This window comes from Schistocerca serialis, chromosome 4 (assembly GCF_023864345.2).
Source record: "Schistocerca serialis cubense isolate TAMUIC-IGC-003099 chromosome 4, iqSchSeri2.2, whole genome shotgun sequence".
NCBI lineage: Eukaryota > Metazoa > Arthropoda > Insecta > Orthoptera > Acrididae > Schistocerca > Schistocerca serialis.
This window is the reverse complement of record NC_064641.1, coordinates 838,202,816-838,226,760: the sequence shown is the minus strand read 5'-3', so window position 1 is coordinate 838,226,760 and position 23,945 is coordinate 838,202,816. Positions and strand designations below refer to the sequence as shown.

Genomic DNA, 23,945 nt, shown 5'->3' with positions numbered 1-23,945 from the left:
GTACGCAATTTAAAATGGAACGAACACACACAACTAACCGCAGGTGCGGCAGATGCCATTCTGAGATTCGTTAGAAGACTTCTCACAAATTACAGCTGCAACAAGGTAGCGCACAGAATCCTTTTCTGTCGGTACTTGAATATTGCTCGTCGGTCTGGGATCCGTTCCAGGTACGATTGATAGAGAAAATACAAAATTCACAAAGAGCAGCGCGTTTCATTACAGGTTCATTTAGTAAGCGCGAAAACGAAACGGAGATGACTTAATTAACCCAAAGCAGCCAACAGTTGCAACAAAAAGTATTTTTATTCAATTTTTGACAATAGTTCAGACTGATGTAGACCCGTCTTCTTCAGAGATACATGTAATCTGAAGACAATGCAACAGCAATAACTACAAACCCGGAAACATACATGTCAAAACTATCCGTCGTACAGATACTAAATCCCCACAAAGGGTGGAAATATCACGTATATCATAAAACATTACCAAAACAATAAAACTAGTTCTTACAAAAATTTCACATTGGACAAACGCCAAATAATGAAACGATCTGACATTTGTCCGATGAAAATGTGCTGTAAGCATACATCATTATATACATTATTAGGTATACTGGCCCCTATGAACAGGGATTTTCAGGTAAGAACAGATCTAGAAATCTAGAAATGAAACTAATCAAATAAACTGTTACGTCATGTTATGAGCTGAACACCAATTCACAGGAAACGGAGAGCGTGAACACCGGAAAAACGAGGCAGGCGGCACGTGCGCCGGTATCAAAGTACACTTGCGGCATAAACGATCAATGAGTGAATATGCATTGGTGGGTTGGGGAGAGGGGGGGGGGACGAAGTGAGAGAACATTGAGAAATAAAAAATGTTAAAGGACGCTATTGTAAAGTATCCTAATTTACATTAAAACCCTTACAAGACCACAAGTTCATTAATGTACGAACACTAATAAAGTTAATGCGTGAACACGCTGTGATAAATGTACGCAACGATGAAATAGTATGCCTGGTTCATAGTATAGTGAAAAACATGCAGTAACGAGAGTGGGTAAAATCAATCTCTTCAAAAAATATGAAACGAGGGAAATGAACTTAGTGGGTTTGTAGTCTCTGTATGACACGTAATTTTGACCTGTATGTTTCCAGGTTTTGTAGTTATTGGTCTTACATTCTCTTCACGTTACATGTATTTCTGCAGAAGACGGGTTTACATCCGTCCAAATAATTGATCAAAGGTTGAATAAAACCACCTTTTATTGCAACTGGTTGGCTGCTTTGGATTCTTTTACTGATATCTGACCATTGCTGAATCGCAGCCATGTACAAAATATTGAATTAACGGAGATGCTCAGCCAGCTTCATTTGTATCCGCTAAAAGAGAGGCATTGTGGATCACGGTGTGGTTTACCGTTAAAAATACCGAGAACGTACGTTCCTGATACAGTCAACCAATATACTGGTTCCTCCTGCGTATGTCGCGCGAAAAGACCATGAAGGTGAGATTCGATCTCACAGGGAGGATGGCCAAACACCCTTCTTCCCAACGACCATTCACGAGTGGTACAGTAAAATGGGGTAGCTTCAGCGTTACGCAAAGTATCTTCCGCCACCACCCCTCCTCCCTCCCATAAGGTGCCTTGCAGAGTACAGATGTGCATATGTAGAAGCGATATAGGGAACTATCTAACCCATAACATCACCTCGCTCGATCGAGAAATTCGGGAACGTGTAAGAAGCAGGTTACAGTTCCTTCTTACGATCTGTCTTTGAGCGAAGCTCGCTTGACTGAAATCTTTGTCAACCGAAATAATCGGCTCAACAAAACATCTTTCCGGTGGATACTAAAAAACTTAGCGTGCCATGTCTAATACGAATTTTGTGTTTAAGGGGCTCAGTCATCGAAACAAGAAAAGAGACGTACCATGGCGCAAGAGACCGCTTCGGCTGTATGATATATCTTCATTTATGATCCAACTAGTTTCGCGGCTTTAGAACCATATCTTCAGGGATACATCCATATATAAACAAATATAAAACAAATAAAGATCCTATTTCGGTTAAAATATCGTTGAAAAATACACAAAGCTATATAGGAAAAATGAAGTATTCACATTTATTTCACAATTTATTTCAAACATAACCAGTAGATGACCCAACATTCTTAGTGCAAAATCTCTTAAAGTGGAGCTTATATGATTGCACGCTACGTGACGAAGGTCAAGTTTAGACCATATGCTGCTTACAAAATTGATTATTTAAATAAAAGAAAGGCTGGGGAAAGGCAGAATACAAGGACGATCATCCATATGCAGAAAATCTAGAATAAGGATAAAGCGATAAACGAGATGTTTTGTAAAAGTGCAAAACAAATGATGGGTAGGTGATAAAACGTACCTTCAACTACTAATGTAAAACAAATCTCAAAAAGCATAGCGTACGTAACTGTACGACAGGCAATGAAGTACTTGTTTAGATAAAATGTTGCTTACGGAGCAGACAGACCATCATCTAGATAAAATATGGACTGGAGAAAGGGAAACTTAAGAGCTTATATGGATATTCCAAAGCCATAACACCTTGGTGGCTAGATGAAGTCTTCAGTGATCAACGGTTCAGCTCAGTTCATCTGGTGGTCACTGCGGACTTCATGTTGTCCGAACGGTGTTTTGCCTTCGGTATTTCTATATAAGATTTTAAGTTTTTCTTTCTCCATTCCTCCTTTTATCTAGATGATCGTCTATATTTTAAGCAGCATTTTACCTAAACTTGACCTTCGTTCTCTAGTGTAAAAACATACAAGCTCTGCTTTGTAAGATTTATTTTACCTTGCCAGTGTGACAGTTCCTTTCTCCTAGCTTTCTCCTCCTACGCATATAATTTTTTTTGTTACATCCACATGGTTTACCATTTTATTCTTACTCTAGTTTTCCCGATTCCATACATTCTATCATATTTTAAAATGTACTATTCGACCTCTTGACTATTGAACATTTTTATCACTGAAACTTTCTGGCAGATTAAAACTGTGTGCCAGATAGAGGTTCGAACTCGGGACCTTTGCCTTGCACGGGTAAGTGCCCTACTGACTGAGCTACCAAAGCACGATTGTCGACCCCTACTCACAGCTTCAGTTCTCGCAGTACCTCGCTTCCTACCTTCTGAACCTTCTGCCACAGCCTGGGGGATGTTTCCAGAATGAAATTTTTACTCTGCAGCGGAGGGCCCCAGGCTGTGGCTAAGCCATGTCTCCGCAATATCCTTTCTGCCAAGAGTGCTAGTTCTGCAAGGATTGCAGAAGAGCTTCTGTAAAGGCTGGAAAGTAGGAAGAGGAGTGTTCGTGTGTTGTGCTTCGGTAGCTTAGTCGGTAAAGCACTTGGCCGTGAAAGGCAAAGGTCCCGAGTTCGAGTCTCGGTATGGTACACAGTTTTAATCTGCGAGGAAGTTTCATATTAGTGAACACTCCACTACAGAGTGAAAATTTCATTCTGGATTTGTATGACTATTTTACAAAGTATGTTGGGTCATTTACTGGTTATCGTTTGAAGTAAACTATGAAATAAATGTGAATACATAATTTTTCCTATATAGCTTCGTGTACAGTTCAACGATGTTTTAACCAGAACATAATCTTTATTTACAGTCATATGTGGCTCTAACCCTGCAAAACTAGTTGGATGATAAATAATGATTTATAGGAATAGCTGAAGCTGTCTCTTTCATCATGGTACGGTTATAAAACTTTGGGTGCCCAAATACAAAATTAGCTGCAGGAAAGGAGACAAATAATTTTGTGGTTAGATACCGAACGGTGTACGCCTCTACGTGATATTTGTGGTACAGTCTTATACCTAAGCCAAGAACCGCTATCGGGTAGCCGGACGCAATCGTGTCTTTCCATTGATGTACCAAACAGCTCAAAGTCGAGAGCGCTGATCTTGAAACTGGGGACACTGGGAGGACGGAGTTTTTTTTTCTTTATTGTTATTTGTTCACCTTATACAAAGGCGGGCTGGCAGCGGATTACATCTACTCCGCTCTTCAGCCACAAGAACTACAATAATTGAGAAAAAGGAGACAGCAAAGTAACAAATCGGAGGTTAAAAAACAGGAGATACAATAAAATAAAAAACATGAAGCCGTTCACACTCGACGTAAACACACGAAAATACTGTCGGCACTGCACACAAACACTGATGAATGAGATGGTACAAGTGAACGAGGAGCGTGGCGGCGAAAAACACTAAATCACAATCACGACGGCACAGACACTAATGATGGCGATGATCTCCGGCGCGCGAATGTTCACTTAGCCTGTGCGAGTCCGGCGACCTGCCAAGAGTGGAGGAAGGTGGTGGAGGAGGGAGAGAGGAGAGCAGAGATGCCAATGGCTGGGAAGTTGGGGGGGGGGGGGGGGGGAATGAAGGTAGGAGGGGGTTGAGAAAGCCCAGGGGAGGAAGGGAGGATGGAGGGAAGGAGAGAGAAGGGAGAGAGGGTGCCCTAAGGAAAGGACACAGGAAGTGGGAGGGGAGGATCAAAGTTGATAGGAGGGGTAGATGGAGGGGAGGAGGGCATCATCAGGGAGGGGAAGCTGGCGGAAGCCACCTTGGGAGAGGGTATGGAGAGTGGAGAGATGGAGAGCAGGTGGGACGTGGAAATACAGGTGCGGCAGCGGACGGGGGTTGGAGAGGATGTGAGAGACAAGCGCGTGAGGGGGATCTAGTTTACGGTAGCTGTATAGGATCCGTATGCATTCGAGGAAGAGGAGGAGGTGGGGGAATGGAATAAGATCGTACAGGATCCGCGTGGAGGAGGGGAGTCGGATACGATAGGCGAGGTGGAGAGCATCGTGTTCAAGGATTTGAAGGGATTTGTAAAAGGTAGGAGGGGCGGAGATCCAGGCAGGGTGGGCGTAGCAGAGGATAGGGCGGATGAGGGATTTATAGGTGTGGAGGATGGTGGAGGGGTCCAGACCCCACGTACGGCCAGAAAAGAGCTTGGGGAGACGGAGCCGGGAGCGTGCCTTGGCTTGGACTGCTGGGAGGACGGAGGGATACGAGGAGGCGTGTGCTTTGTGCACGAGACCACTGGAGGAAGTAGGCGTGTAAACAAGGCACGTGAGTGTATTGGCTGCGGCTCCAGCTTATTGGCTGGGCTCCAGAGAGGCATGACCGCATGCTCGTCTCGACGGCAGTTCCGCTTGCGGCTTGGACGAGCCCTGTCGTCTTCTGGCGCTGAGCGGCGGGCAGCGGGCAGCCATGTGGAAGAAAGGCAGCTTCCTGGCGCGCGCGGGCTCCAAGGGCGAGCGCGCGCCCTTGTTGCCGAGGTACGAGTACATCGAATCTGCAGCGCCCTCCGTCCGACAACCTAATGGGAGAGACATCCTCAGCAGGACAGAATATCACTTTCATCTGGAGTAAAATCTTCTCTGATTTCTGGTCGCGTCAGTTCTCAATTGTTAGCGACGTTCCGAAAGACAAATATACTCGTACCATCTGGTGCAGGAAATGGATATGTTGTTGTGGTCTTCAGCCCAGAGACTGGTTTGATGCAGCTCTCCATGCTACTCTATCCTGTGCAAGCTTCTTCATCTCTGAGTAACTACTCCATCCTACATCCTTCTGAATCTGCTTAGTGTATTCATCTCTTGGTCTCCCTCTACGATTTTTATCCTCCACGCTTCCCTCCAGTACTAAATTGGTGTTCCCTTGATGCCTCAGAACGTGTCCTACCAACCGATCCCTCCTAGTCAAGCTGTGCCAAAAATTCCTCTTCTCCTCATTTCTATTCAGTACCTCCTCATTCATTACATGATATACCCATCTAATCTTCAGCATTCTTCTGTAGCACCATATTTCTATAGTTTTTATTCTCGTTCTGGATAATTTATCGTCAGTGTTTCACTCCATACAAATACTTTCAGAAAAGACTTCCTTACACTTAAATCTATACTCGATGTTAACAAATTTCTCTTCAGAAACGCTTTCCTTGCCATAGACAGTCTACATTTTATATCCTATCTACTTCGACCTTCATCAGTTATTTTGCTCTCCAAATAGCAAAACTGATCCAACCCAATTCCCTCAGCATCACCTGATTTAACTAGGCTACATTCCATTATCCTCGTTTTGCTTTTGATGATGTTCATCTTATATCCTGCTTTCAAGACACTGTCCATTCCGTTCAACTGCTCTTCTGGGTCGTTTGCTGTCTCTGACAGAATTACAATGTCATCGACAAACATCAAAATTTTTATTTCTTCTCCATGGATTTTAAATCCTACTCCAGATATTTCTTTTTGTTTCCTTTACTGCTTGCTGAATATACAGATTGAATAAGATCAGGGATAGGATGCAACCCTGTCTCACTCCCTTCCCAACCATTTCTTCCCTTTCATGCCCATCGACTACTATAACTGCAATCTTCTTTCTGTACAAATGGTAAATATCCTTTCGCTCCCTGTATTTTACCCCTGCCACCTTCATAATTTGAAGGAGAGTATTCCAGTCAACATTGTCAAAAGCTTTCTCTAAGTCTACATATGCTAGAAACGTAGGTTTACCTTTCCTTAATCTTTCTTCTAAGATAAGTCGTAGGGTCAGTATTGCCTCACGTGTTCCAACATTTCTGCGGAATCCAAACTGATCTTCCCCGAGGTCGGCTTCAACCAGTTTTTCCATTCGTCTGTAAAGAATTCGCGTTAGTATTTTGCAGCTGTGACATATTAAACTGATAGTTCGGTAATTTTCACATCTGTCGATACCTGCTTTCTTTGGGATTGGAATTATTATATTCTTCTTGAAGTCTGAGGGTATTTCGCCTGTTTCATACATTTTGCTCACCAGATGGTAGAGTTTTGTCAGGACTCACTCTCCCAAGGCTGTGAGTAGTTCTAATGGAATGTTGTCTACTCCCGCGGCTATGTTTCGACTCAGGTCTTTCAGTGCTCTGTCAAACTCTTCACGCAATATCATATCTTCGATTTCATCTTCGTCTACATCCTGTTAGTATGTGATACAAATTTCGACTTAATACGTCTTTCCGTTCCCGAGAAAAACGGAGGGACAGACAGACGGTCTGTTAACAAAAGCAAAAAAAAAATTTTTTCGTGTGACATAATTACAAATTAAACTTTCGATTTTTTTTTGCTTTGGTTTTAATGTGAAACTTTGCTCCTTGCCCAGTTTCATAATTGTAGGTCAACGGGAAGGACCCCAAAGGTTCTGATAAGTGAATTTGCGAGTATCAATATATATGATATAAATGACCGCATCTTTTGATTGCATTGACTTAGAAGCTTACATGTACGACACCACCAAGTGACTGTAGGCTGTAGTACGTGACATAAATTTCAACTATCTCTACCTGTTACTGAGAAACAGGGCTCTTAACAGGCGGACGGAAAGACTGGCAGTCTGATAATTGACAAATTAAAAATTTCAGATTTTCTCCTTTAGTTGTACTCTGATACCTACTTTCTTGTTAAATTTCATGATTTTATGTCAACAGGAAGGACTCTGTGGGTTTTGATGAGTGAGTTTGCGAGTGTCAAAGTGTATAACATGAACGACCGTATACTTTTATTACACTAACAGAAGCCTCACTGCATTACATCGACAAGCGATCGAATACCTTAATCATCAGTTTCAACTTAATACATCTACCCGTTCCTGAGGAAAATGGTTTTGAACTGTCAGATGGACAGACAGACAACAAAGTGATCCTACACGGGATCCGTTTTTACCGATTGAGGTACGGAACCTTAACAAGCCACCATTTTTTTCCCCCCGCAACCTCTTTAGACATCAGAACTAAAACCTGCTTGTCTTTGAATACACGCATTGTAGACTTTTTTCTGTACCTTCGTTCGTTTCGACCAGCTGTGGACCGATTGCATCTTTCCTTAATATTTTAGTTGTAGTATCCCCGTCGCCACTGTAGAGTCTTGTAATGCAAGAAAGCAAGGGTGAGGATGTTGTTATGGGCGGCTGGTATTCTGTTTCTACAACACAAATGCATATGTAGATTAATACAGTTCTTTATTTACATGAACATTTACTTAACAAGAAAAGAGTCCGTGTTCTGTGGTACAAGCTCATCAGTAATAGTCCTCTTGCAGACAATATCGGCATCTTGTTGTTTCAAACTTACGTTTCAGTGCCAATCCCACTATCTTCACTAATCTGGTCACTATGTACTGTCGTAACCTGCGACGTGATCGGAGTGCGCTCTGCAATAAACTGACAGATGCCCAACTGGAAGTGTGAGTCAGTGAGGTCCTCCAGTCAGCTGCAGTGACGTTGGCGGCGTGTTGCTTGCCGATGTGTCTCTGGCCTCCCTCATGATAGGCGCACTTGATCTGGCGCGTACTTATCGATCTTCCTGCTTCATCTTTACCAACTGGTTTGCTGGCAACAGCTTATGCCAGTAATCACGCTTTCGCATTCACTGCATCTCCTTTCTTTCTTGAGCCCATTATCTGTGAATTTTCCAGTTTTGGGTTTTATTGGAAAAGCAGGTGTGTTCTAAGTTTCAACTTGAAAAGGTCGCGTTCCTGGATGTCTTCATTTGTGTCTCCGCTTCTTAAAGAACTTATCTAACAGTCAGTCCGTATACTATACTTTGATCAGATAATAGATAAAAATTAACATGGCTAGTCTGTTTCGGCTCTATTATGACGTGTACCCGTAGAGAGCAAGCTTCCTTTTTGGCATTGCGTTTACATTTACATCCACAGGCATACTTTTCAAGCCAAAGTGAAATGCATCGCAGATGGTTCTTCTCCTTGTATCGCGTGTTACAGTTTCTTCCCGCTCCATTCAAGTATTGGGTGCTGATAGAGTGACTGCTTCATGGTCTCTGTGTATGCTATAATTACAAGGGACGTTCAGTAAGTAATGCAACACTTTTTTTCCGGCAATTTTCGGTTTCAAAAATGCGGAACCTGTTGTGGGGCATGGTGGGATACTCCCGCTTCAGCCCACGTAGTTTAATGAAGTTCTGATAGGTGGTGGCGCTATACATAGCCTTCAAACTAGTGTCTGTAACGGAGGTGCGTTCGAAGAAAAGAGCTGCCTGAGTTTCTTTTGGCGGAGAACCAGAGCATTGCTTGTATTCATAGGCTGTTGCAGACTGTCTGTGGAGACCTGGCAGTGGACAAAAGCACGATGAGTAGTTGTGCGAGGCGTCAGTCACCATCGCAACAAGGTCGCGCAAACCTTGCCGATCTCCCGCTTGCCAGCCAGCCGCACACATCTGTGACTCCTGCGGTGTTGGAACGAGCGTGCTCTCATATTCAAGGCGATCGACCAACTTCAAATCAACGAACTTCTTGTTCCTGATACATAAAAGAATATTTGACTTTGGTAATCTCCTAGGTACAAGAGCGTCTTTCCTAAGCTTTCTTGATATCTTCCCAGTTTATGACTGCCTCTCTGAATGCTTTCGAAAAAATATTGCTTACTTTGTTCAGTGTTAAACTTTTCTGCCTTTCATTTTATATTCCTACGGAGGACGCAGTATTCTCATCCATAAAACCCACAATATTACCTAAGTACGGGTCAGGAATGGGACCCGCCATCTCCGCTTTACGAGGCAGCCTCTACCCCGTAGACACGGAGACCTGGAAATTGACCGCTTTTGAGTTTCGCCCACAAATGTAGTCTATATTTTCAGTCTACTCACAGCAGCTTCCACAGAAAGCGAGAGGTCACAATTGTAATTCGCTGGTTTGGTATTCGAGAAGATGACGGTTCAGCTTCCCTACCCTGAAAAGGATGCGACCGGTTTTCGTCCCACTCCTTGTCCAATCCGAGGTTGGGCTCTATCTTTAATCATTTCGTCACCTACCGGACGTCAAATCCTGATGTTCCTTGTGGCAGCTTCCCAACCACGCATTACGTCATCCTATTATAATTTCCAGCAGGCAAACCAAAGTAGAAATTTGCTCTATTCTGAATCGTTTCCGAATCACGAGATAAACATAAAAAGCAAACAACTGAACAATATATATTTAGAAACGTTTGTGCTGGTAGCATTTCGGACACGTGCTGGTATAATTAATCGTCTTCCAAACTCGTCATATAAATAATAACGCGAGCTGACATAGTATATTTAAAAAATCACAAGACGTCGTCGCCGTATAACTGGGATCACAGTGACCGCGAAACACCATGTGATGTTTCAGCGAGCTGGCGTTGTGGTTCCCACACCGTACTCTCATTCGAGAGAAGCGTATTTCAAATTCGCGAACGATCATCTAGATTTAGGCTTCCTACGATTTTCTAAAATCAATAAAGGCGAACTTAAGGGTAGTCCATTTTAATTGGGCTTGGTGGATTTCTTCTTTCTTTCTCCTCAAAAAGTGCATGTGCTTAGCCTCTAATGACATCATTGTCGACGGAATGTCAAACCGTAAACTGTCTCCCTTCTTTCTTTAGAATAGGATGGCTTGAAAACGACGGCCAGCGAATCGTTTGTGCCAACTCTGTAGCGTACCTGTTCTGATTAATACCTTAGCAGAGTTTTTGCAACCAGTTTTCGGGCTGGTGCATAACATTATTTTCAATTAAACAAGCAGTTATCGCACATTTCCCTGTCTGTCTCAAGAATAAATTAAACCAGCGAATTAGAAAGAATGAGATACAAATAAAGTTCGAAGTGCATATTGCCTAGATACAGCACTAATCTGCAATGATGGGAACGACCGAATGAAAATAATCCCTTGTCGTAAAACAGTCTGCTCAGAGTGTTGTAGTTTTAACTGTCAGTCGAATTATTCATTCATTATTTTAAGCGAAACAATCGTGTGGGAGCCCCCGAATGAAAACAATCGTTTCAGTTGGTTGTAATTTCATGTATCGACTGGATTATTATCTCTGCCAAGTGAAACCAGTCTGTCAGAGCAACAGAATGAAAACAGTCGATACATTCCGTTGTAATTTTGCGTGTTGTCTCAATTATTCATCCTTTTTTTTCCAAGTGAAACAACTTTTTCTTCTATCGGCTGAACGATACATTCGTTCTTACAACTGAAGCCACTGTTTAGTGTTTTAGGTAACTGAGCTATTCATTCAATCTTCTGAGTGAAACTAATCAGTAGCACTTTCATTGGATGAATTAAAGCAGTGGCATACAACTGGGGTACACATAGCCCCAGACTTTGGACCCACCCCGTCGGGTACCTCTTGGATGTACGCCAAAGTTAAAATAAGCATTATAGATATTTATTTAGTGATAACTGGATAGACCAATTTTTCTTTTCATCATTTAAAACTGGTTAAGATACTGCTGCGGATGATGTAATTAACATGTAACTTATTAGGCTTATGTATCATTGGGGGTACAAAGTTGAGCACTAAAGTTCCCGTCTTCGAAATACATTGCCATATTTTAGCGACTGTTTGCCTTCCGTTTCACTGAAAAAGCGTGATGATGTCTATTAATTAAAAATCGTTGGAATCTAGCCCTTAAACACTTATTCAGCTATTTATTTATGTGAAAACTAAAAATATTGTGCAGAGAATTACCGGCTCTGTATGAGCAAATCATACCAATGCACACAAACCTGTTTACATTTTGCAGCCTTAAAAACGTTACCAGGTATGGTGTTTCACGGGCATGAAGAACATTCACACATTGCGACTTCAGTTTCACAGATAAAGTCTTATTTCCAGCCATCACTGTGAACGGTCTGTAACCCCATTCGCACCCCCACCCATATGGACCCCTGGGAGCGACAACTGAAGCTACCTCATCCCCGGCGCATTCAGTTCTGAGCGGAAACATTCGACTGTTTTGGCGTTGTTGAAATCACTATTGTTTACTGCATTTTGCTAGCGCATACCGTCACTGTTATTGTCGTTTCGATTTTTACATTTTACAAGCATTTAATGCCAATAAGTAGCAGTTTTTTGTGCATGTTTGTGGATAGGCGTTTATATGCTACTGGACATTGTGTCAGGATTAAAGTCTGGAACGCTCAGTCGCGAGGGACTCAAAGAAAACTTGTAACCGGATAAGAATTAATATTAAGATAAATTCACTGCGGTGTACATTACCTGCGAGGATGATTATATTGCCAAACTATATGAGTTAAAGAAATTCAAAGAAAATTAACGAATGATAACCAATATTTTTCGTGAAGAAGTGGTTGACACAAGTGGTAGTAAGCTACAAGCTTAAAAAGCAAGTGATCAAATAACCAAACAATAAAAAATATATCTTATATGGTTTCTGTTCTCGTCATCCCAGTATTTAGCGAAGAACAACTATCGGTGATGTGTGCAAACTGGCAGGAAGTGAGAAATAGAGCTTCAATAAATTTAAGTAAAAAAGTGATAGTCCATTTATTTCAAGGTAAATTTATAATATGGCAACAGTTACTAACCTTTCACAACCAACCAAAAATCCCTATTTAATGCCAGAAGTATGAAAAGTTGGTATTTAAGTAAATAAATATACAAATCTTGAAAATGCTATATTTTTTGGAATAAACTTTTTAGTTTAATTTTATCCATATTTTGCAGCTGTGAGCGTTATTATATTCAATACACAGGAAGTACGAATGACAACACCTTCAAAAAGATTTTTTCCTGTTTTGTTAAATTACACGAGCATTTTGGATTCATAAAGAGCGAATGTGAAATGTATTAGACTATATCCACCTGAAGATGGACCCACAGGGAGCGAAGTTCATCGCGTGATTTAATAAGACAAAAAAATTGTGACTGACGGCGTTCTTATTCAAATTTCCTGTATATACTTTTCATTTATCTCTCTCTGAAACAAGATACCGTACGTCATTTGTCTCTAAAAAAGTTGGCAACTCTACTCAAGGTTCATACACAACAAAAAGGCTGAAAGATTATGTAAGTGAAATCACTTATAAATGGAGATTGAGCGAAAAAAAATTCATATATCCGACGTAGCTGCAGATACTAGTGTCATTCGGTTGTTTCATTCGACTGGCAAAACTGACTGACCGGCAAAAACAATCGACTGGCCAATCAATTGTTAAAAAACCAGTCGATTGTCCCATCATTACTGATCAGATAGTGTTGAAGCTCAGATTCAAACTGACTTTATGAGCTAAATACAAACACAGCAACGACTCCCTATAATGCGACATCGGTCCATTCGTGTCGTCATTATGTGATAGAAATGTTGCGTGAAAACGGTCCACTCTGGTCAAAGTCCGTATCCACAGCCAGAGGTGGTCCACGATACGAGCAGTTCTAATCGATGCGACGTCAAGCAAACGGTACCGAGTTAACGGTAAAGAGCGGTCACACACTAGTTGGCGCAGAACTGAACAAGCGCTGCATACACTAATGACAGCGCCCCGACGACCGCGCTGCCGTTTCATACCACGCTGTCCGACATGGGAATCTCCGCTCTACACATGGCTGGATAGTCAGTGATTGGTCCGTTGCAGTTGTAACACCTAACAGTGACCATTCAAGTCCTCAGAAACCCATCCCTTGTCGGATAGGACGATTTTCCATTGATTTTTTCCTGGCGGAATCGAGACGACTAAACCTACCAATAGTTCAAACGTTTTCGTATACTTGGCTGAACAGCGTCCAATATGCTAAAAAGAGACGTCGTAAATAGATATCAAAGCAGTTCTTTCAAAAATAACATATTATGCTACTAGGAACAGCCAAATGAAAATAACATAGAGGAAAACAGTGAGTATACAGTTTATTATTTCAAACGTAATCGAATCACCATACGTGTTAATACACTTATCCCACTGCGAGACAAGCCCGTCAGTGCCTCCATGGAAAAATATTTGCTGTTGCCTACAAAACCGTGATCGTAACCAGGTGTGCCCATCTTCGCCCGAAGAAAATCAATGGCCACGAATTTAATTCTTCATTGCTCCAAAAATATGGAAATCATATGGGGAGAGATCGGGTCTGTGTCGAGCATATGTAAGGGCTTTCCAACAAGACTTCTGCAGCATACTCGGAACTTGACCACAAGTTGCCAAGGTTGTTTTGGTTACTTTCGAAAATTTCGCTATGAAGCTCTCACACATCGCCCACACAGCGCCGATCTCTCCCCAAGCGATTTCAATATTTTTGGAGCCAATAGAAAGTCGTTCGTGGCCTCGATTTGCTTCGGACGAAGAGGTGTACGCCTGGGTACAATGAAACCGCAAAAATTTTGCCATGAAGGCACTGACCGTCTTGTTTTACAGTGAGATAAATTTATTAACAATTATGCCGATTATTTTTGAAATAACAAACAGCTTACGAACTTTTTTCCATATTTCTCCTTTTTATTTGACTGCCTATTATAGGTTGACTCTTTAAGATACAAAAGTCTAGGACGTCTGAAATCTTAACTCATAATACTGCTTTCATATCAGTGCAGTTATAAAAATCAGTAACTGTATGAAACGTATACAAGTTAACTGAACAAGATGATGAACGTAACCAGGTATTGTGGACGTATAATGTTAAGTCCAAGCAGGCGCGAGTTAAGGCTTCGGTGCTGAGGTAAAGGTCACAGTTTGTTACTGTTAGAATTTGTGGTCATTCCCCCTTTTAACGTGCTGAAGATAACAATAAACAATATAAATTACTCTAATGTAATAATAATAATAATAATAATAATAATAATTTGTTTACACTAGTGGATGGTACATCGGTAAAGAACAACTTCCAAGAAACTGCACTTTACACGAGGGTCATTCAGTAAGCAATTCCCCACATTTTTTCTCAGAACATATTTATTTTAAAGTGTAGAATTTGGTGGCAATATACACCAACATGTCTTGTCCATGTTCTATTTTTCTACGTGGTCTCCAATACGTTCTATGGCCGTACACCAGCGTTGTGGAAGACCACGTATTTGCTTCTGCTAAAAGTCCTGTAAGTGTAGCTATGTTTTCACTGCATGCCTCACACTCTCGTCATCTTCAAAGTGTGTTCCCCGTAGAGACTCATTAAGCATTAATGTCATACCCAATTTGGCGATGTGTTCCTGGGTTCTGAGACTTGTGTGAGGGCGTGCATTACCGTGTTAAAGAAAGATTTTTGCTGGATTCTTGTCCGATCGAACGCGTCAGAAACGTTTCTTGAGTATATTCAGAGTCTTCACGTATGCCTCTGACTTAATGGTTGACCCTCTTGGCATCACATTCACCAGGATGATGCCATCAAAATCCCAGAAGACGGTCACCATGACTTTTCCGGCAGAGGGAGTTGTCTTCAATTTCTTCGTTTATGGATGATGCCACTCCATGGACTGCCTTTTGTAACTGGGGTAAAGTGGTGCACCCAGCTTTTGTCCCCCGTAGCGATCCGTGACAGAAAGGCTTCTCCGTAGATCTCAAAATGCTCCAGCAATTCAGATGAAATGGCCTTGCTTTGAATTTTGTGGTCTTCTGTGAGCATTCGTGGAACCCATCTGAGCACCTCTTTGAATATCCGAGGATCTAGATCATTGCAGACGCACTTCCAATGTAACCAACAACTGTAAAGGCAATGTCGAATTGTGATGCGCATGTCAGCAGGAATAATGGCATCCGCAGGATTCAGCATGTCTGGAGCAGTGGCTGCTCTGTTTCAGCATGAGGCTGTAACTTTCTTTACTCATCGCCCAACTGTGCTCCTATCAAGCTTCAGGATCGCCGTACACTGCCCACATACGTTTATGAATGTTCACCACGGTTTCTTTTTCTGCACACAAGAATGCAATGACAGCACGTTGCTTTTAACGTGGATCGTATGTAGACGGTTTTTTGACGCAGTACTACGGATCTGCCATCTGCCAGACGGTTATAAACGTTACCGGCGCACAGAACAAACATCAAATAGGAAGCACGAAAAAGAATGTTTGTCTATATATTTTAATGGCTTTTTTAAAAAAATGTGGGGCAGTACTTATTGAGCGACCCTCGTAGAAATATGGCTACCGAAAAGCATTAGTTCGAAAATTTTCAGAAGTATTTATGTGTCAGACACCCGCCAGGCTAGCCGAGAGCACTAATGCGCTGCTTCCTGGACTCTGGAAGGCGCACTGGCCCCGGATAGAATCTGCCCGGCGGATTAACGACAAGGGCCGGTGTGCCGGCCAGCCTGGATGTGGTTTTTAGGTGGTTTTCCACATCCCAGTAGGTGAATACCAGGCTGGTCCCCGTGTCCTGCCTCATTTACACGACTCATAGACATTTGAAACACGTTCGCACTATTTCCTGATTTACACCAGACACAGACAGCTGGGGTACACTGATTGCGTCCCAGGGGTTGCGGGGGGGGGGGGGGGGGGGGTATGGGGGTGTTGGCATGAAGGGTATGCCAAATACGCCGACCCTCCGCAAACTGCGGAAAGAAGAAAAACGTTTATGAGTCAGGCAATTTATTTAAGACCTATAAAAGCAACAAATTTTCAACCTTCACAGAGTCATAATTTACACAATGTGCAATCGAAGTTTGGATTCACCATTACCAGTATTTCACTTACCACTACGACTAGGAATAAAAGTCTAAAGACTATGGTAAATAAAATGTCGTGTGACTAGGGCCTCCTGTCGGGTAGACAGGACGATAAAGACTATGGTTATACGAGTATGTAAACGACGGGAGTGCTGTTTCTTTCAGTCGTTTCCGCTTCATATTATCCTGGCTACATGCTTTTTATTTCCTTTCAGGCAGAACTCACTGCAAAAGACACAATTACTTAACGTAATGATACAAAGGACATTGTTCTGATTAGATTTAAAAACGTGCAACTGAAAGGGATAAGGAATAATGCAATGTAAGAAAATAACATAAAATTTTAAACTTCCCTTATACAGAGACGGATAAAATGGCAAATGTATGTGGCAACGGACCTGTTAATGGAATTAAGAGCTACTCTAAGAAAAACACAGTCCTGAATTTTTAAAATATTGCAGAGTGTTATTGTTTTTGAACGATTGTATTCATTACATTCTAATACTATGACGGGAGTTCAATAAGTAATGCAACACTTTTTTTCTTGGTCAGTTTCAGTTGAATAAACGCGGAATTTGTTGTGGGGCATCTTGGAGTATTCCCACTTCACCCCTACAGTTTCATAAAGCTCCGATAGGTGGTGGCACTATACACAGCCTTCTGTAAGAGAAGTGCGTTACAAGCAGAGAGCTGTCATTGAGTTCCTTTTGACGGAAAACCAGAGCATGACAGATATTCATAGGCGCTTGCAGAGTGTCTACGGAGACCTGGCTGTGAAGAAAAGCAAGGTGAGCCATTGGGCGAGGCATCTGTCATAATCACAACGTCACGCAAACCTGTCCGATCTCATCGTGTGCCGGCACAAAGCTGTGACTCCTGTAGTGTTGAAACGTGCGGTGTCTCTCATTCGGGGCGATAGACGTATCACACACAATCAAACACTTTTCTCCACAACTGGACGTCTCTGTTGGTAGTGCTGACACACTCTTTAACCAGTTCGGGTTCTCAAAGACGTATGCCAGCTGGCTTCCTCGGCGTCTAACGGAAGACCAGAAAGAGCAACAAAGGACCATCTGTGCAAAAAGGCTAGCGTGTTATGATGCTGAGCGTGACAAATTTTTATCGGACATCGTGACAGGCGATAAAATATGGGTTCATCGCTTCGAACCGGAAACAAAACGACAATCGATGGAGTCACCTCACACCGCCTCCCCTCCGAAGAATAAGTGCAAAGTCACACCCTTATATGGTAAAGGCATGGCAACGGTCTTCGGGGACTTTAAAGGGGGTTATTCCGTTTGATATCCACCCTGCTGGCGCAACATTCAATTCTGAAGTGTATTGTGTTACCACAAAAAAGCAAACGAAATTCTCCTTCTCTATGACAACGCAAGGTCTCACCCATGTCTACGCACCCGAGAGGAGCTGACAGTTTAGTGGAATGTTCTTCCTTATCCAATAATATGGTGTAATGTAATACTGAATGAAACCATCCAGCTTTCAGGAATAAAACGTGTTACATTAGTTACTGAACGCCACTCGCATTTGTACAATGTTCTCATCAATGAAGCAGAACTCACAGTTTGTGAAAGGAATTAATTTTAAAAAAGTCACGTTTTATTAGTATCCATGTGACCTGGTCTTAGTCTGTTAAAAGCAACAATTTGTCTTCTCATGAATGTCAAGTCGACAAACTAAGTATGGCGTGGAATTTATTGCTGAAATGCCCAGCGGCACTTGCCTTTGACGTTATGGCCATATCCACTGACATTGTCCAATCGGTTTTTAGTTGATTGGCAAGCCTACTACGAAAATCACTGCATGGTAGGGGTGTGTCGGTAGGAGGCTGGAATGTTCGCTTACCGAGAACCAAGCAACAAGCCCATGTACGTGTACAGACCTTCAGGTGAGCAACTGGAAAGCGTCTTCTGTTAAACACACTTTGTAATTTCTAGAATTTCTTGGTATTTTAGAGACTGCTGGTTTTCATCTTACTTCATTCTCCTTAAGTTTCCTAAGAAATTTAATATTCTTTGGGGGAGGGGGGGACGTGATGACACCATAACACTAACCCCTCTTTCAACCGAATCTGTGCCCAAATTGTCTGACAGAGTGCTCTGAACGTAAACTATGTGGCGCGTATTTATTACTCATGTAATTGTATGGATTCGTTGATATACCTGCCAGACGGTGGTCTTACTATTGATAGTTGCAGCACACAACGTGTTTTAAATAGTGGCGTTATTTGTTTTCAATAGCGTCATTACTTAACCAACACGGACCTTTTTTCTTTCTTTCTTTCTTTTTTGTATATATGCACCCTCCGCAAGCCTCATCTAATGATTTTTGTCTAATGCACTGGATGAGCATTTGGCGTTATCGGTACGCCACCTAGTATGTTCCAAAACGCTGCGCATAAAAACGGGATTTTTCCGGGGCTCATTCCTCGGTTTCTATTGATAGAGAAATGTGGGGTTAAGTGCTATGGATAATCCTTGGGCTAGGGGCCATTTCTATTCCCAAGAGATTGGCTCGTCTTGTTGTAACCATCCTACAGTACAGGGTTGAATATTATACACTTTCTCCACCTTAGGCAAATGGGACAAATCGGTTGGTTCCTTTTCCAGTGGATGTGATCTACATTGTGCCTTAAGACGATTATGGGAACACAATTTAGTTCATCTTCGATTCCTGACAAGACCCGAAAAAACGTTTTCGGCCATGTTTTTGCCATCAGCAGCGGACATTTAAATAACTAAAAGCAGCAAATTGCTCGAAGTTTTAACAGTATATTCTGACATTCATCTAGGAGTGCCATCTTCTCATTTTCAAAAATCTTTATCTGCTATCGAGAAACACCTCAAAAACATGGTTTTGGTTAGCAAAACAGAGCGGTGGATTCCAAGACGCCTAGGCACAGCAAATGGCTGAAATTTATAAGATATCTTCAAAGCTACGCTACTTGCACGTAGAATAAGTACGTAAAATCAGGTGTGAGGCGAAAACGAAGTTAATTAACTGACGTACCATGTAGAAGTATCCTGTGCAGTGTCTTCGTTATCATGTAAAGGGTTCTGGGAACCCCATGTTACAGTACTGAAGCACCTGCATGTTTTTTGTGCGTGTAAAATCCGGTTGGGGGATAAAATTAATTTTGCATTATTTCATTACCACATAAGTAAACCATCAAAATTTTACTGAGCTATAAAGTTCTTTTCATATGAGTGTCTTGTCCTGAGCCGGCCGCAGTGGCCGAGCGGTTCTAAGCGCTTCAGTCCGGAACCACGCGGCTGCTACGGTTGCAGGTTCGAATCCTGCCTCGGGCATGGATGTGTGTGATGTCCTTTGGATAGTTAGGTTTAAGGTGTTGTAAGTCTAGGGGACTGATGACCACAGATGTTAAGTCCCATAGTGCTTAGAGCCATTTTTTTGACTTGACCTACTGATGCTCCAATCAAGCACAAAAAAGGCGGCCATGCTCCTGTTTTACAGACTGACTGAGAAGCTGGGTACCTTCTTCAGCACCTTTAAATTGTTCCCAAAAATGTTGGCATGTGAATATATTCGCACTTTTTTATACTGAGGGAGAAGCAGACAGTGGCAGTAGGAAAGAGACGGAAAAGTAATAAACACTAGAGAATAGTAGACATTGGTTGTTGTATAGAAAGAGCGAAGGAGACAATGGTAGTGAGAGAAAGAGAGAAACACAGTGGCAGTGGAATATAGTCGACAGTGACAGATCTGTGCAAGGAGAAGAAAGTAGGAGAAAATGCCAGTGGGAGGGGAACAAAGAAAAGGAGAAAGTGGAAATAGGTGACAGCCAGTGATAATGAGATACAGCGTATATACAATGAGCAAGAGAAAGATAGTGGCACTGAGAAGAGACATCAGCAGTGGGAAGGAGGTAGTAGCAGAAAGAGAAATTAAGATGGACACACAGACAGTGAAAGAGGACAGTAGTAGTGGCACTGAACGAAGGAGATTGTGACTGTGAGACAGAAGACAGTGACAGAGAGACACAAAGAGATAATGACAATGAGTTGGGGTGAATTGATGAATAAGAATTAACAAGTGGAAGTGGGTGGCTATGAGCGACTTACAGCACTATACTATTGGGTGTAAGCGAGTTACTCTTAGGGCAGCACGTGAGAGTGAGAAGTGAGTTGCATGTTAAAAAGAGCTCGATTATGTTCGCACACCTAAATTTCTGGGAAAACTTTTAAAGGTGCTCAGAAAGGTAGAATGAGACAGCTAGTATCATACTTTTCTGTCTGAGTATTTTAAACAGGAGCATATTCGTCCTTTTTGTGCTCAGATAGGAGCATTTTTTGGCAGCTTTTTCATCTCGGAACTTTACTTGCAATCCGTTGCTGGATCTCCGTCCTCATGTTCCATCAATTTTTCTACAGAGGTAGTCTGTGCTCTGATTTTCTCACTGCATGTCCAACTCATTTCAGCCTCTGTTATTCGGCCCTGTAATGACGTTACGGTTATTGTATGACTCTTGCAGTTCCACATCTTTTCCTAATCCATTTTTCTTGTTCATCAATTACACATCCAGACTTTTGGTTGATTCTTTCCCCTCATTTTAAATAGTGTCTTTCTTTTTTCCTCCCAAAGCTTAAAGCGTCATATTCGTATATGTAACACTCGTATTTGGTAGAATGATGTAACTGACTTCAAAATGGTGCAAGCGTTCTGTTTCTGTAAAGTGTTCTATAGGCATGCGATAGATGCTCATTTCTGTATCACTTCTGTTGAAATTACTGAAAAGAGACACTAACGAACATCAAACAGTCAGCTCTTTTAAGGGTCAGTCTGTCTATATGATATCAAATCAGATTACGGAGGCAAAAATAGAAGCGAATATTGTTTGTTTCTTCAAAACTAGTCCAGTATCCTTCGCCGTTTACTTACCGATTTCTAGTAGTTGTAGTAGAGCCACCTCGCCACCTTTTATCAGCTATACTGACATCAGATTAAACTCAGAGAACTTGGTCTGTTGCTTTACCGAAAGCCCTTATTTGAATAATGTTAAGAAATTTCCTGCAAAGCGAGATTCCGTGTTTTTCTTTAAACATTCCAGCAATTAATTGAAGAGAACGATGCAGCTGGTACATTGGACACCAGGATACGATATGATGTCTGAATAGCAGTACCTCATACATGCGTTCGCGGTTTCATTGTGTGCATGTCATGTACGTGCTTTTCACGCGATACCTTGTGATAACAATAGAACTGTTTCGCTTGTAACAATGGATGAGTCCACGTCCACAAACATTTATTCACCTAGCAACATTGACTACATACTCTGGTATCATTTTCTCTCAGCACAAATATTTAAGATAAAACGTTTTTTTTTTTACTCTTGCATCGTCAGCCATCAGATTCCCGCTTTTTTCCGTGTGCGTCAGTGCTGAAAGTAAAGTGCTCAACAGAACGTTATCACTTATCAGAATCCACACAGAATTCACTTCGTACACACGAGATCTAATTCCAGTGACAGATTCCGTATTGCAACAACGATCTATGGTATTACTGACTTATCGCAAGTTTACCTTGGGACCGAAAACAAATATCATTCTGCCTCTTCTGAACACGGAAGTGTCTGCACTGATGATATAGTTGCGATTGTTTTTCACTGTCTGTTAAAATGCATTATCTTCCAAATACTATAAAATTTATCACCCCTTTAAATCTTAAAGCGATCAGTCCCACATAAGAATTTTAAAACCATGTTTCTCACTTACTTTTTAAAAGACGGTAGATGAGAAACAAGGTCATTGGCTGCAGGTTTATTTTGACGACACCAACGCTTCTGGTCGTTCAGTCCATCCCTCCTCCCCACACAGAACTACTCAAATTACTGTCAAACTAAGACTTTAGATTTATATTATAAAAGTGAGGGCTCTGAGCACTATGGGACTTAACTTCTGAGGTCATCAGTCCCCTAGAACTTAGAAATACTTAAACCTAACTAACCTAAGGACATCACACACATCCATGGCCGAGGCAGGATTCGAACCTGCGATCGTAGCGGGCGCGCGGTTCCAGACTGAAGCGCCTAGAACCACTCGGCCATACCAGCCGGCACTTTCGTTTGACGCAACTCCTCTGTACAGGGTGTTGACGAAGGTTCGAGCATAATGGCTCAGGTACCCATATACGAGGTGGTACAAAAATAAATAAGTAAGAGAAACCGAAGTAATTTTTTGATGGACAGAGCTTTTGCAGTACCGTGTTTTGTCGGTAGGAGCGCGTAGACCGACCAAATGGTTCAAATGGCTCTGAACACTATGGGACGTAACTTCTGAGGTCATCAGTCCCCTAGAACTTAGAACTACTAAAACCTAACTAGCCTAAGGACATCACACACATCCATGCCCGAGGCAGGATTCGAACCTGCGACCGTAGCGGTCGCGCGGTTCCAGACTGAAGCGCCTAGAACCGCTCGGCCACTCCGGCCGGCATTACAAAAGTAATAATGCGTTAGTTGAAAGTTGGTGTTGTAATAGTATGTAAGGTTTAATTATAAAAAAGAGGGACCAAGCAAATTAATTAAGGGTAAGGAGACTGCAGGAAATTCGGAAGAAAGGGACACTAAGGCTTTACGTCCTCTCGATGAAGAGGTCATTACATACAAACCACAAACTCGGACTAGAAAAGTATGCAGAAGTAAATCGGCTGTTTCTTTTTCAAATGAGTCATCCTGACATTTAACTTAAGTAGTTTTAAAGATAGTAAAAGCCTCGTAGATAAACAGAAATTGTAGGAGTCACACGTGAAACGTTCAGTGAATTCGAAAGTAAAAGTCTACTACGATTTAAGAGGCTATCCTAAGAAGTTTTGGTTTTACGCTAAATTAATTAGGCGATCAAAGCCATCTGTCCAGAAACACTGTGCACGTAGTGGCATCGAAACGGAAAACGACAGAAAGAACACCGAAATGCTACACGCCTTTTTCCAAAACAGTTTCACTTAGTGAAAGTGTACTGCGGTTCCTGTTTTAAACGCCACACGAAAGTCAGAACTATAGATATCGGTATACGTGACCACAGAAATAAAATCAACTGAAATCGCTCTACTAAGGAAAGGCCACTGCACCTGATGGGATACACGCGGGATTCTACATGGAGTATGCGAAAGAACTTTCTCCTCTTCTAACGGCCGGGTACTGTAGGTCACTGGAGCAGCGAAGCATTTCAATCGGAAGAAAGTGCAGGTCATTCCTGTTTCCAAGAAGGGTCACCGAACAGACACGGCCTGTTGTAGTATTGTGGAACATGTTTTATGCTCGCGTACTATGACATTTCTGGAGACAGAAAATCTCCTAATGGAATCATCAGGAATTCCGTAAAGAAGGATCGTGAGAAACTCAGTTTGCTCTCTTCGCCCACGAGACCCTCAAGATTGTAAACAACGTTGCCCAGGTTGATGACGTGTTGCTTGACTTCTACAACTTTTTCGACACAGCTTCGCACTGTCT

At 42.0% G+C, this 23,945-nt stretch overlaps 1 protein-coding gene across 1 annotated transcript in view; it reads left to right on the top strand.

The window, feature by feature from the left end:
• The first annotated feature begins 5,227 nt into the window (after window positions 1–5,227).
• The window catches only part of LOC126473465 (facilitated trehalose transporter Tret1-like), an 85,994-nt gene continuing 67,276 nt past the window's right edge, over window positions 5,228–23,945 (top strand). The window contains exon 1 of the mRNA XM_050100537.1: window positions 5,228–5,337. Within this exon, the coding sequence (XP_049956494.1) occupies window positions 5,270–5,337 (68 nt within the window). The 5' untranslated portion in view covers window positions 5,228–5,269. The remainder of the gene's footprint in view (window positions 5,338–23,945) is intronic.